The following is a 13,686-nucleotide window of genomic DNA, read 5'->3' as shown; positions in this document are numbered from 1 at the left end:
TTCTAATCGACGCATGCGCGTGCACCTGCATTCTCCCGCGTGATGGACATGTGGCTTTTGTGTGTAGTGAGACTGTTTTAAACGTCGCAGAAACCAACATAACGGATTTATATTTTATAGAACCATATGTGAGGTAAGTTTCGTATGTTTTCTTTCTATATGTATAATCCATTTAGATGTTTTCTTTTTGTGAATGACTTATGGCACCCAGTTTAAGCAATAAAAACAGGAATAAATAAGGCCATTTTGAAATGTTTTATTGGCCACACAGTGATCGGGAAATGCAATATTTAATTTGTGTCTCATTTTTTTTACATCCAATATGCCATAAGCACAACTAATTTTAAAAGAGTAAACGCACATTGATTCCAATAGTTGTTAATAATTTCGCTGTTTTTTCACGCGCACCTGCTCGTCGTTAGGAACGTTAAAAAGACGCCGCAATTTGTTTGTAAACAACTTTGCTGCAGCAAATTTTTTTTATATGGAAAAACAGTAAAGCGGCGTTGTGGGGCGGCAGCCACCATAATGAGATTTTAATTAGATTAGACAAACTGTAAATGCCGAACTGGTCAAACCCAAATGCCAAAGTGGCATTTAATTACGATGCCGAAGTAACCAGGTGCCGAAGAAACTAGATATCTGTCAATTGTAACCATTACCAGTGTGTCTTAAAATGTGGCTTTTCCAGGGAAACCATGTGTTGGCTGACTATATGTTTAAGTTTTACATCTTACGAGCAAATAAATGTGTATTGCTCAAGCAAAAACGTTGATCATTACACTGTTTTCAGTGAAACATATTATAGGATGTTCTTATTTCCTTTTAAAGATGCATTGGCGATTATAAAGATTGCATAAAATGTGAAGTTGGATATCTTTTATTTGAACAACATTAATTGAACATAAAGCTAAAACAATTTCCACGTTTTCTTGAAAACAATGTTAAATTCCCCTACATGAGGGCCCCCGTCCCTTGAAATGTTATTATGGTCGTGTAATGATATCTACCGGTAGGTTAAGTTTAAATCTGGGTAAAGTTTGTCACCAGATGAACTATTAAAAAAATATGAGTTTATAAAACAAGAGGAAAAGAACTGTTTAGTTTTCTTTGACAGTGTTCATTTTGTTTTTATGTGAGTAGCTGGTGCATTGCTGCTATATAATTTGCAGTTGAAAGTTATTACTTAAATAAATATACATATAAATATAAATTTTACATTCAACACAAACACACAATGTACTTGCATGAACATTTTGTTTGTAAATAATCTGAGGTAAATGCAGGGCCTTTTGTCAGCCAAATTTACAGCCTTGATGGTCGACCAATGCAAATACTAGAAGAGAAAATATTATAGTTATTGTGTTTATAAAATGTTTAACTTTTATTGGAATATTCAATGCTGGTCTAAGTTCTGTGCATTTTCACACTATGATCAATGTAAAAAATTAAGATGGTGCAAATTGATAAATAAAAGACTGAGTGAACTGTAATTTTTCCTAAGGATATAAAATAATCAGTTGGAAAGTAAAGCAGTCTTGTTGCTTTCTACAAATCAACATGTGTGGATAATACCACAGGATTGCAAATACAAACAATTCTTTCAAACTACTGATATTGAGCTGATTTTTAGCTCGGCTGTTTTTGGAGAAATACCGAGGTATTGTCATAGCCAGCTCTTCGTCCGCCGTCTGCCGTCCGCGTCGTGCTAAAACGTTGACATTTGTCTCTAAAGTCAAAGTGCTTCAACCTACAACTTTGAAACTTCATTTGTAGGTGCACCTTTAGGAGTTCTATACGCAACATCCATTTTTGGGGTCACTAGGTCAGAGGTCAAGGTCACTGTGACCTCTAAAAAAACAATTCTGACAATCTTTTATTCAAAACTGCACCCGCAGCCGAGCGTTGGCACCCGTTATGCGGTGCTCTTGTTTTAATTCCAGTGGTATGGGTTGTTTTACATTCTCTTGAAAAACGCCCTGAAATACTTTTATTGTGGGATTGTTTATTCGTTATGTATTTGGTTTGTGCGTTTGGGTAGAGCCACCAACCTTCAGTAACTTCCCAAATTTTAGGGTAGGAGTGTCCCGCTGAGACTTCCGAAATGTGACCCAAGTCTGATAAAGTAGACCCATTTTGATACAAGATTTTTTTTTAATCAGACCCATTTGTATACCACACTGTTGAGAAAGTGGACCCATTTCGATACAAGAATTTTGATAAACTGGACCCATTTCAGTACTAGAATTTGATAAAGTGGTCACATTTCATTCTAGAATTTTAATCTCTATCATATCAATATTGTATACTTATTGAATTATGCAAATATTTATGTTGTTTTGATATGTTATAAAGAGCGTTCTTACGTATGACTGGAAATTAATTGTTTTCTTAATTTGCTTTCAAAGCCTGTGATAACGATTTCATGATTCCAAACATAATCAAAATTTTCTACACAAAATATATAATTATCCATGATGTCACCATGGCAGAGTATTATTCCGTGTACATATGTAGCATAAAGTCGGTTATTTTGACAGTCGTCAAATTCCAACACAATTTTCATAAATCATTTGCAGTAACTGCACTTTTCCCGACACTTTTAGATTATGTAACGATTTCGTCACTTAATTATGACGTATGTTAATATATGACGTCACAGTATCATCTTGTTCGATCAAGCAACATATAAAAACAGTCATGTTTCTGCATCTTTCTCGCTACTGATTGATACCCATTTATGTACAAGAATGACATTTATCATTCCCATTTTGATACTGATTCTTTCAAATCTATATGCATTTATATACAAGCAAATTTCTGATTTCATTACCCATATCTATACTTAGATGCTCAAAACCATACCCATATTTATAATTTTAGTCGAAAAACACACCCCAAAAAATCGGCACACCCCTGTATACCGTATATTGGAAGTTAACCCCCGGGTCTGGTGTGCACCTAATTACGTTCAGAGTTATTCATTTTTCAAAGATTGAAGGGAGGTATATAGGAGTTGGCTTTAGATTGTCCGTGTTAAGTTTCCAAATTATAAATTGGCGTCTGATATTATTTTACACTTATACTTGATTTCAACAATAACTCACTTGATGATCAGTACAGTTACACACGTTATGGACATGACAGTTACTTAGATTATTAAAATTAAAGTCACACAATTTATGGACATGACAGTCACTTAGGTTATGGACGTTAAAGTCACACGTCACACCTGCGTTATGGACATGACAGTTGGTCAGTTTAATAAAATTAAAGTCACACAATTAATGGACATAATAGTCACTTAGGTTATGGACGTTAAAGTCACACACGTTATGGACATGGCAGTTTAATAAAATTAAAGTCACACAATTTATGGACATGACAGTCACACAACTTACGGACATTACAGTTACTTAGATTATTAACATTAAAGTCACAAAATTTATGGACATGACAGTCACATAGGTTATGGACAATTAAGTCACATAACTTATGGACATTACAGTGACACAACTTACGGTCATTACAGTTACTAAGATTTTTAACATTAAAGTCACACAATTTATGGACATGACAGTCACTTAGGTGATGGACGTTAAAGTCACACAAATTATGGACATGCCAGTTACATAGTTTAATAAAGTTAAAGTCACACAATTTATGGACATGACAACCACTTAGGTTATGGACAATTTAGTCACACAACTTACGGACATTACAGTCACACAAGTTAGGGACATGTCAGTTACTTAGTTTATTAATATTAAAGTTACACAATTTATGGACACGACAGTCACTTATGTTATGGACATTAAAGTCACACAAGTTATCGACATGACAGTTTCATAGTTTAAAAATTAAAGTCACGCAATTTATGGACATGACAGTCACTTATGTTATGGACAAATAAGTCACACAACTTACAGACATGACAGTCACACAAGTTATGGACATGACAGTTACTTAGATTATTGACATTTAAGTCTCACAATTTATGGACTTGGCAGTCACTAAGGTTATGGACAGTTAAGTCACACAACTTTTGGACATTATAGTCACACAAGTTATGGACATGACAGTTGCTAGATTGTTATTAAAGACACATTAGCAATAGGGATAAAAAATACACTAGTGATGTAGTTCATATACACAAATCATGCCTATTAATGACACAAAAAGTCATATAATCAAATATAAAAAAAAATCATTTCAGTGGCTTTACAGAAACAACCAAAGAACTTGGAGGCCTTCTTAAATGATGTTCAGTATTACAAACTGACTAAAATAAATTGAAAATCCACAACATTTGCTGCAAAGTAACACGTTTTTAAACTATTCATTTTTCTTTGATTTCAATTCAAAATGTATGTACAAACATATTAACAATTTTGGCTTTACCTATACGCATAATGTTTGTGTATGTGATTATTTTCACCTTTTCTGTGTTTTTGATTTTATAATTCATTAGTCTGCACATCATTGACCGAAACGCTGGCATTTTATTATTTTTTGTTAATAATTTTATCCCTTCAAATCAGAATGTAGGTCAAGATACATTACCCACAGCCAGTAAATAGGTGTGCTCATCATCAGGTCAAGATACATCGCCCACAGCTGGTCAAGAGGTGTGCTCATCAGGAGGTCAAGATTCATCACCCACAGCCAGTCAAGAGGTTCGGTCTTCAGCACGTAAAGAAACATCACCCACAGTCAGTCAAGAGGTTTGGCCATCAGAACGTCAAGATACATTACAAACAGCCAGTCAAGAGGTTTGCTCATCGGCAGGTCAAGATACATCACCCACAGCTAGTCAAGAGGTTTGGCCATCAGCACATAAAGATACATCCCCTACAGCCAGTCAAGAGGTTTGCTCATCAGAACGTCAAGATACATCACACACAGTCAGTCAGGAGGTGAACCTTAGGAAACAACTGCAACATTGAGCCAGGTAAAGATTATATCTTTGTGGGTTTGGAACTCATTTAAATTTAACAGTGGATTGTTATGCTCGGATCAAGGATGGGGGGTATATTGTTTTTCGCCTGTCTGTCTGTCATTCTGTTGAAAACTTTAACCTTGGTTAAACTTTTGCAATAATGAATAACTTTTGTAAGATTGAAGATAACAACTTGATCAAATATATGGCTTCAAAGCGTCGTTGAAACTTTAACCTTGGTCATATCTTTTGAAATATTGAAGATGGAAACTTGATATATGGCATGCATGTGTATCTCATAGAGCTGTACATTTTGAGTGATGAAAGGTCAAGGTCATCCTTCCAGGTCAAATGTCAAATATATGGCCTCAAAGCGGTGCAATAGGGGTCATTTTGTTTCTGACAAACACATCTTTTGTTTATTTTATTTTTTTAAGCACAATATACAATTTCTTAGACTTATGAATGCAGGAACTTTTCTTTTAAGCCAGAATGACTTTTCACCTTCCCATATTAAATGAATTACACAATAACAAGCCTTCCTATCAGCCCAAAAAGTAATGAGAACCAAAGTGCAGTTCATTAAACAATGATTGATGATTGCAATTTCTGATCATAATATTATTTTCAGGTGATAAACTTGAAACCAAACAAGCTACAATGGCTGTGTAGCCACCTGGGTCATACAACGAGAGTGCGCTTTGACCACTACAGGCAAATGTCTGGCTTCATTGAAAGAGTCAAAATCAGCAAAGTATTGCTGATGCAAGACATGGACCTTACAGAAAAGTTTGTAGGAAAGAGCCTTGATGAAATTTGGCGCATTCCTTTTGAAGGTATTTTTGATGATTTTTAGCTCTGCTGTTTTCGGAGAAAACCCGAGTTATTGTCACAGCCACTCATTGTTCGGCGTCTGCTGTCTACCGTCCGCCTGGTGCTAAACCTTGACAATTTGCTCTATTATCAAAGTGCTTCCACCTAAAACTTTAAAACTTCATATGTACCTGCACCTTGCTGAGTTTTACATGCCACACCCATTTTTGGGTCACAAGGTCAAAGGTCAAGGTCACTGTGACCTTCAAAAAAAATAATATCTGACAAGCTTTCATTTATTCAATACTGCATCCGCAACCGAGCGTTGGCACCCATTATGCGGTGATCTTGTTTTAATCAATTATAATTAAATTAGATTCAGTGTTCTAATGGTATAAAAATTATAAACTAAAAGCACATTTAACTATTTAATATAATGATTGAATAATACAAGTTTTGTAAGTACCAGATTTAGCAGTTAAATGCAGAATGTTAATGTTTTTCTAGGACAACACATGTATGTGTATATTTTTCTTTCATAAATGTCTTATATCTAATATATATATATATACATTTTCTTAGCACTGATTTTGACTATTTGTTGATGATTAAGTGATTTGATATTGGTCTCAACTGTTATTTTTCCGAGGGCAGTCGTATTCGCCCAAGGCAGAGGGCCAATAAGACTGACCCGAGGACAAATAACAGGGCCAATATCAAATACTTACTTATTAATGATGTTATTTTAATATCTACATGTATGTATAACATTTCACATTTACTTTCTTATTTTATACTAGAATAGATTTAGACTGACTTAAAACAAAATGGCATTTCCCGGAGTTTCTTGCTGAAATCTATATTATTGTTTGGACCTACCTTATCAGCCAATCAAATTATTAAATTTGCAGGCTGTATATCTATATCCCTTTTCAACCCATAGTGGCCCTGCTATAATGTAGACTGTTGTTTTATTGTACATGGCAGATGCTTGATTATGAAATTGATGAAAATCCAATAAATATGTAGGTGCATTTACTGTTAATAGTACACATTGTAAACAGTTGATAAATGTTTTCAGACATTTTAACACCTGGTCCAGAGACATGTTGTAATGAAAATAGAGCAGAAAGTCAAGCAGAAGTCGATGCTGAGCACACAAGTCTTGAATGTCAAGCAGAAGTCGATGCTGAGCACACAAGTCTTGAAGGTCAAGCAGAAGTCGATGCTGAGCACACAAGTCTTGAATGTCAAGCAGAAGTCGATGCTGAGCACACAAGTCTTGAAGGTCAAGCAGAAGTCGATGCTGAGCACACAAGTCTTGATGCCCCAGATGGCTATGGGTAAGTTAAATTAAAAAAAATTGAAACAATGCACTTTAATATCCCAATTGGAGATCAATGTTTTTTAGCTGAGTTGCGCTTTCCAGTGTTTTTACTTTTCTTACTTTTTCGAATGGCTTTCTAAGATCTCAGTACTACTTTTCAGCGCACCTGATTACAAAATGCTCATTGTGAGCATAGAGAAAACTCATTTTCTGATAGAGCAAGAACTAGGGCTTAGATATTTGATGTGAATCTTGTCTATAAGACAATAGGTTGCGTTTTGGTAATGTTTTGGAAATTTGGAAATGCTGAACAAGCTCATCTGAGAAGACCAAAATAGCAGAATCCTCGGTGTCCTTTTGATTTAATTATCGCCACTGTAGTGTGTGTTGTCAGAAATAAGGACTATACATTTTGTAATAAGTTTTGAATTAGTGTTGCCTGCTTATATTTGAATAATATTCTTTGTAACTTTTTCAGAAGCATGGACGAAGATGACCACACTATATCAAATGGGGATGAAGAGGAATTTGAGGGAAAGAGAAAAAGGAAGCCCCCCCAAAAAGGCTGCAAACGTCAGAAATTCACAGAGGTAGAAACGGAGGAAATAAAAACTTACTTTAGTGAATATCTAAAAAGTGGAATTTGTCCGCGGAAACAGCAGGTTGAAGATGCCAAACAGAAAAGTCGTAAGAAAACTGGGCAAATATGGAAAAGGTCAAACGACAAGATAATTAAGAAAATTAGTGCAATGAATCATAAGAAAAAATAAAAACATGTTGTTTACTACCGGTACTCGGATGGAACATTATAAGAATACCTTCGAGGGACATTGAAAAGTTCATGCAACAGTGACTTGGCAAATATGGGTGATGTTTGTATGCAAGTGGTAATTTTTGTGTGTGCATTTTATTTGTTGAATTGAAACTTTACTATGTATATGTCTAAAGGTGAAAAAGAATCTGGTATATTATCAAACGTTAAAAATGCTAATACAAAAGCTTAGATACAATATTTTCCTTTTTGCTTCATCGATGCTTTTGGAATGTACCTTATTTATTTTCTTATATACCTGCTTTCAGTTTACAAATAATTTAAGTAAAGTTTAAGGTATATAATTAAAACACATGTTATGAACATAAGGTCACAAATGAGTTTTAGAAGCAAGCTCTATTTGTTACTACTTAGGAAGAAACATTTTTCCAAATAGATTCTTTTTTCTCCGATGGTTTTTCTTAGATTTACAACTTTTGTTATTTAAAAAAAAAGAGATTGTGTGTCCTTTCCAAAAGTTGCTTATAATATGTAACTTAAGCTGCCATATGTATGGTCCAAACTTGAAGAAAATGTTTTGGCAAGACCAATATGGAATCTGGGCCATGTGGGTCCAAAAGCTAGAATGTGTGCAAAAAATTACAAAAATAATTGTAAATATGCTTGAAGAAACATTTTTGATCCATTTTTTTTCAAGATAATATCAAGTTTGACAAATCTTGAGGAAACTTTGTAAGAGTTGTCTAGACATTTTTAGTTTGAAATGGTTAGTTCAAAATACATTTGCACACACCCTAAGCATGTTTTTTGCTATACAGTTACTGGTTTGTAATATTTTAAAAGGACGAGGCAGTTGAATAAAACTCTGACAATTAGTTTTTTCTGATGGGAATGTTTACCAGTATGATTGGAATAATTTTTGTCATGCCGCTGGGATTAAGCTCGATATAGTTGCCACAATTGCACTTGCGTGTCTGTATATACGTTGGTTTAGGTTTTGGGTCAGGATTGCTTGTCCAGAATGTATCGCCCTTATGCATTGACACTTTTTTTTAAATAACTTGGCATAATTGTTAAACACCATGAGCCGGTGTGCAACACGAAAGATCCAGGTCTCTAGCTCAAAGGTCAAGGTCACACTTCAAATATCGTCAAATATAGATCCGTTGTATGGGTTCTGCGAGTTTGACAGTCCCACTACACAAAAAGCCACATGTCCAACACACGGGTGTACGTTAATGCGGCGATAAGAAAGCCTGGTGTTCATTGGCTCGTCGTTTTCATAAACAGGCTTCTGATTGCCTCAGATATAGTCGCTCAAGTCGATATAAGAGTTCAAAGGTCAAAAATTAGCATTATACACCTTGTCCGGTCTGTATCTCCCTTATGCATTGACACTTTTTTAAAAATAACTTGTCATAATTGTTCAACACCATGAGCCGGTGTGCAACACGAAAGATCCAGGTCTCAAGCTCAAAGGTCAAGGTCACACTTCAAATATTGTCAAATATAAATCTGTTGTATGGGTTCTGCAAGTTTGAAAGTCCCACTACACAAAAAGCCACATGTCCAACACGCGGGTGTACGCACATGCGTCGATTAGAAAGCTTGGTGTTCATTGGCTCGTCATTTTCATAAACAGGCTTCTGATTGCCTCAGATATAGTCGCTCAAGTCGATATAAGAGTTCAAAGGTCAAAAATTAACATTATACACCTTGTCCGGTCTGTATTTCCCTTATGCACTGACACTTTTTAAAAAATAACTTTGCATAATTGTTAAAACACCATGAGCCGGTGTGCATCACGAAAGATCCAGGTTTCTAGCTCAAAGGTCAAGGTCACACTTCAAATATCGTCAAATATAAATCCGTTGCATGGGTTCTGCAAGTTTGACAGTCCCACTACACAAAAAAGCCACATGGTCCAACACGCGGGTGTACGCGCATGTGTCTGTTAGAAAGCCTTGTGTTCATTGGCTTGTTGTTTTCATAAACAGGCTTCTGATTGCCTCAGATATAGTTGCTCAAGTCGTTATAAGAGTTCAAAGGTCAAAAATTAGCATTATACACCTTGTCCGGTCTGTATCTCCCTTATGCATTGACACTTTTTTTAAACAAATATTTCTTGTTGGTTTTTGTCAGTTTTTTTTAATTATAAATTGTGTCTGTGTGCAAACAGGATACCAACTTTGCTTCATTGACACTGTGCTGGACAGGCATCTTTAAGTTCTAAAGTTCATGTCATGTGTGTGTATAGGTAAATGGAGATATATTTTATACATATTAACTGTCTAAACATGTTGTAAATAGGATTTATACCGAGTCTGTAGAAGAAATACGACATTCAATTTCAATATTTGTTTGACTTTCCCTAGGTGTTGTTTAGCTCAACTTTTCAAAGAAAATGAGAGCTATTGTACCCACCACGGCATTTGCTGTGGTCAAATTTTTATAAATCACAAATAACTTTGGGAAAATGTTATTTGTATTTGTCAATGTTAGTTTTTCATTACAAAAGCTTAAATTACAAAACTTCAATGTACTGAAAAGTAAGTGTAATCTGAGATTATATTCTGTAATAACTTGAACATATTGAAAATTAACAAGTGATCTGAGCAAATATGTGACAAGTATTTAGAAAGGTTGACCAGCGCTGTCTTCTGGCAGCCCTCGTTTTTAATTGTTTTATTTTGTTCCATTTTGTTCTACTGCAGTAAAATCCATTTGCAAACATAGTTAAATCTGATATTTACTAATCTTTACACTCTTCCTACAGAGACGGATATTTTAGTTTAAGAATAAGGTCATTTTTTTTTTTCAGTAACAATTTCATTATATCTTCCTTTGATGACCCACAATAATTGATATTAGGTTCATAGTAGTGACATCCCACAACCATTTTGTTAATCTTATGCTATTAAAGTTTGTCCAGTATGCCTGCATTTTGTCATTTCCTGGTTTGCAACGTTGTTTTGAATAGACCAATGATGCACATTACTTTTGAGCATTTATCTTGCAGGCAAAATATCCACTATATGTCTTTACATACACCTCTGAAAAATAAAAAATGTGTAGTTTAAAGTCATGTTGTGTAAATGTACCTGAATGTATGTTGAATTGGTGGGTAACCATGGTCTTGGTGTGTGATGCTTTACCGGGTATGTGGTTTTATATGGTTGAAGTGAGAAAGAGAAGAAATTACATTATAAAATGTTGCCATTTCTAATGTGTGAATCCAGTTAGTTGTGGTTAAGCGCAATTTGATGCACAATGCGGATCATTTCATTTATAATATTTTTGAACATTATAAAGGAAATTTATGCCAATATTCCTTTTGCTTAAGTTTTGGGGAAAGTGATTACAATGGTTGAAATTTTCTACATTCAAAGAATAGGTGTTGTATTGTTTCTTTAGAGCACTAGCATAGATTGCAAATACTTGATTGTATTAGTTTACATTTATAAAAGTAGGCATTCGTGACAGTTATTTGATACGATATGTTTTTATTAAACATTTCTAATATATGTGTCATGTTGGTACATGTATTTGTGTTAAATACATAGTTTTCCAGTGGAGTTGTAACTCTTTATTTGACATAATATGATCCCGCAATTTATTTGGGTGAAAAGACACGCAGTGATATAGACACAGAAGTCTGAAAAACACACAATGTATCATTCGTTAGAAACAAAAATGAAAAGACCCACAATATGATTTTGATAGTCCCACAAATTATTAGACACACAATGTATCATTTGTGAGCCCGTCCGTCCGTGCACAATTTTTGTCCGGGCTACATGTATTTCTCTGCAATTAATGACCAGAATTCAATTAAACTTTATGGGAAGCTTCACTACCAACAGGAGATGTGCATATTATAAGCCGATTATGGTCGGATTATTTTTCACAGAGTTATGGCCCTTTGAAATTTTCCATTGTTCATATAGTGCAATTTTTTTCCGGGCTATTTCTCAGCAACTTATTACGGTAATTCAATGAAACTTTATGGGAAGCTTAACTACCAACAGGAGATGTGCATATTATCAGCCAGTAATGGTCGGATGATATTTCACAGAGTTATGGCCCTTTGAAATTTTCTATAAACTGTACATATAGTGCAATTCTTGTCCGGGCTATTTATCCCCAACTACTGACTGGAATTCAATGAAGCTTTATGGGAAGCTTAACTACCTTGAGGAGATGCGCATGTAATTTGTGGGTTCTGGTTAGATGATTTATTTAGAGAGTTATGGCCCTTTGAATTTTTTAAGTTGCTAAACCATCCATCGTATTATTTTGTCCAAAGTTATGCCCCTCAAGACGTTTCCTTTTATCTGAATATATAATGCAATATTGTGACAAAAAAAACATTTGGGAGCATCACCCGTCTCCGACGGTTTCTTGTTGATTTAAGTATTGAAATAGGTCCCTTCACCTTTAAAAAGAAAAATAGATGAGCGGTCTGCACCCTCTAGGCGATGCTCTTGTTTAAGAGATTATAACCCATCCATAAACAAACTTTATTTAGTGGGGATATCAATTCAACCAATTGCTTGTTATTTATGTCCTTGATTTGTGTACATTGTTAGGAGGCCACACAAGATATATTTTAATATATTAAAAAAATTAACATGGATAAATACTTGTTAACGCAATCATTGAATGTCAGTAGCAGTTAATGGTTTATTAATATTTGAAGTATGATTATAAACTTAAGAAACTTAGTTGCATAAGATAATGTATCACTTGTGACCAACTCAATAGCTTTAAAAGAATTTTGCAGAACAGAAATGTCCATAGAGTATAATAATTAACCAGGTTTTCCGAAGGAAAAAACTGGTTATTAGATTGGCGAATGTGGGCGGGCTGGCTGGCTGGCTGGCTGGCGGGCTGGCTGGCTGGCTGGCGGGCTGTCGGAATAAGCTTGTCCGGGCCATAACTATGTCGTTCATTGTCAGATTTTAAAATCATTTGGCACATTTGTTCACCATCATTGGACGGTGTGTCGCGCGAAATAATTACGTCGATATCTCCAAGGTCAAGGTCACACTTTGAGTTCAAAGGTCAAAAATGGCCATAAATGAGCTTGTCCGAGCCATAACTATGTCGTTCATCGTCAGATTTTAAAATCATTTGGCACATTTGTTCACCATCATTGGCGGTGTGTCGCGCGAAATAATTACGTCGATATCTCCAAGGTCAAGGTCACACTTTGAGTTCAAAGGTCAAAAATGGCCATAAATGAGCTTGTCCTGGCCATAACTATGTCATTCATTGTGAGATTTTAAAATCATTTGGCACATTTGTTCACCATCATGGGACGGTGTGTCCCACGAAAGAATCACGTTAATATCTCCAATGTCAAGGTCGCCACGACTAAAAATAGATTAAAAAAAAAAAAAAAAACTTACAAAGGGGGTTAATTTTTTTTGGTCATTTCAAAAGTTCAGTTTGAGTTTTCTCCCTTTATCAGATTTTTTTTTCACAATGAAAACCTGGTTTTGTGACAATTTTGTCCCTTGTTTTACTTAGGTTTGTTGGAATGTGAAAGCAATGTTTAACAGCTGAATAACAGATCTATTAACATATTGCTTATTTGATCATTTGAATTGATAACACACTTAAATATTTACAGTGGAAATTTTATACCTTAAAATGCTCTCTGGTTCAATCGTGACTTTTGAAAATTATTCTGTATTCAAACTTCAATAACTTCAAAAATGAGATTACCCAAACCAGTGAATTACTTTATGTCAACGCATATTAATTAGATATAACCGCTCTGCAAATCTGTTTGTGCAAGTGAAGTGTCAGGCAATTTAAAAGATCTTAAAT

The 13,686-nt window shown here is 34.9% G+C and overlaps 2 protein-coding genes across 6 annotated transcripts in view; one reads left to right on the top strand and one right to left on the bottom strand.

Annotated features, from left to right (window-relative positions):
- LOC127875434 (uncharacterized) overlaps positions 1-13,686 on the bottom strand; it is a 666,243-nt gene that overhangs the window by 428,274 nt on the left and 224,283 nt on the right. The gene's annotated exons all lie outside the window — the stretch shown is intronic.
- LOC127875487 (uncharacterized) lies at positions 3,795-8,213 on the top strand. Of its 5 annotated transcripts, none has more exons than XM_052420560.1 (5): positions 3,795-4,951; positions 5,571-5,775; positions 6,834-6,923; positions 7,041-7,095; positions 7,558-8,213. In XM_052420560.1, the coding sequence occupies exons 2-5, from the start codon at positions 5,658-5,660 to the stop codon at positions 7,847-7,849; spliced, it is 555 nt and encodes a 184-aa protein (XP_052276520.1). In that variant the 5' UTR covers positions 3,795-4,951; positions 5,571-5,657; the 3' UTR covers positions 7,850-8,213. The 5 variants fall into 5 exon arrangements, 4 of the variants coding, with proteins under 4 accessions (XP_052276520.1, XP_052276518.1, XP_052276519.1 ...); XM_052420558.1 differs by having other exon boundaries at positions 6,963-7,095; XM_052420559.1 differs by having other exon boundaries at positions 6,834-7,001.

Source organism: Dreissena polymorpha, chromosome 1, assembly GCF_020536995.1.
Source record: "Dreissena polymorpha isolate Duluth1 chromosome 1, UMN_Dpol_1.0, whole genome shotgun sequence".
NCBI classification, from domain to species: Eukaryota; Metazoa; Mollusca; class Bivalvia; order Myida; family Dreissenidae; genus Dreissena; species Dreissena polymorpha.
The sequence above is the reverse complement of the archived record's forward strand: the minus strand, read 5'-3'. Positions and strand labels throughout refer to the sequence as shown.

Bases quoted from the DNA above. Each gene is read 5' to 3' on its own strand.
- LOC127875487 (XM_052420557.1), top strand. From the start codon at position 5,658: ATGTCTGGCTTCATTGAAAGAGTCAAAATCAGCAAAGTATTGCTGATG. The intron at 5,776-6,833 runs GTATTTTTGATG...AAATGTTTTCAG, and splicing joins TTGGCGCATTCCTTTTGAAG to ACATTTTAACACCTGGTCCA. The intron at 7,096-7,557 runs GTAAGTTAAATT...TAACTTTTTCAG, and splicing joins GATGCCCCAGATGGCTATGG to AAGCATGGACGAAGATGACC.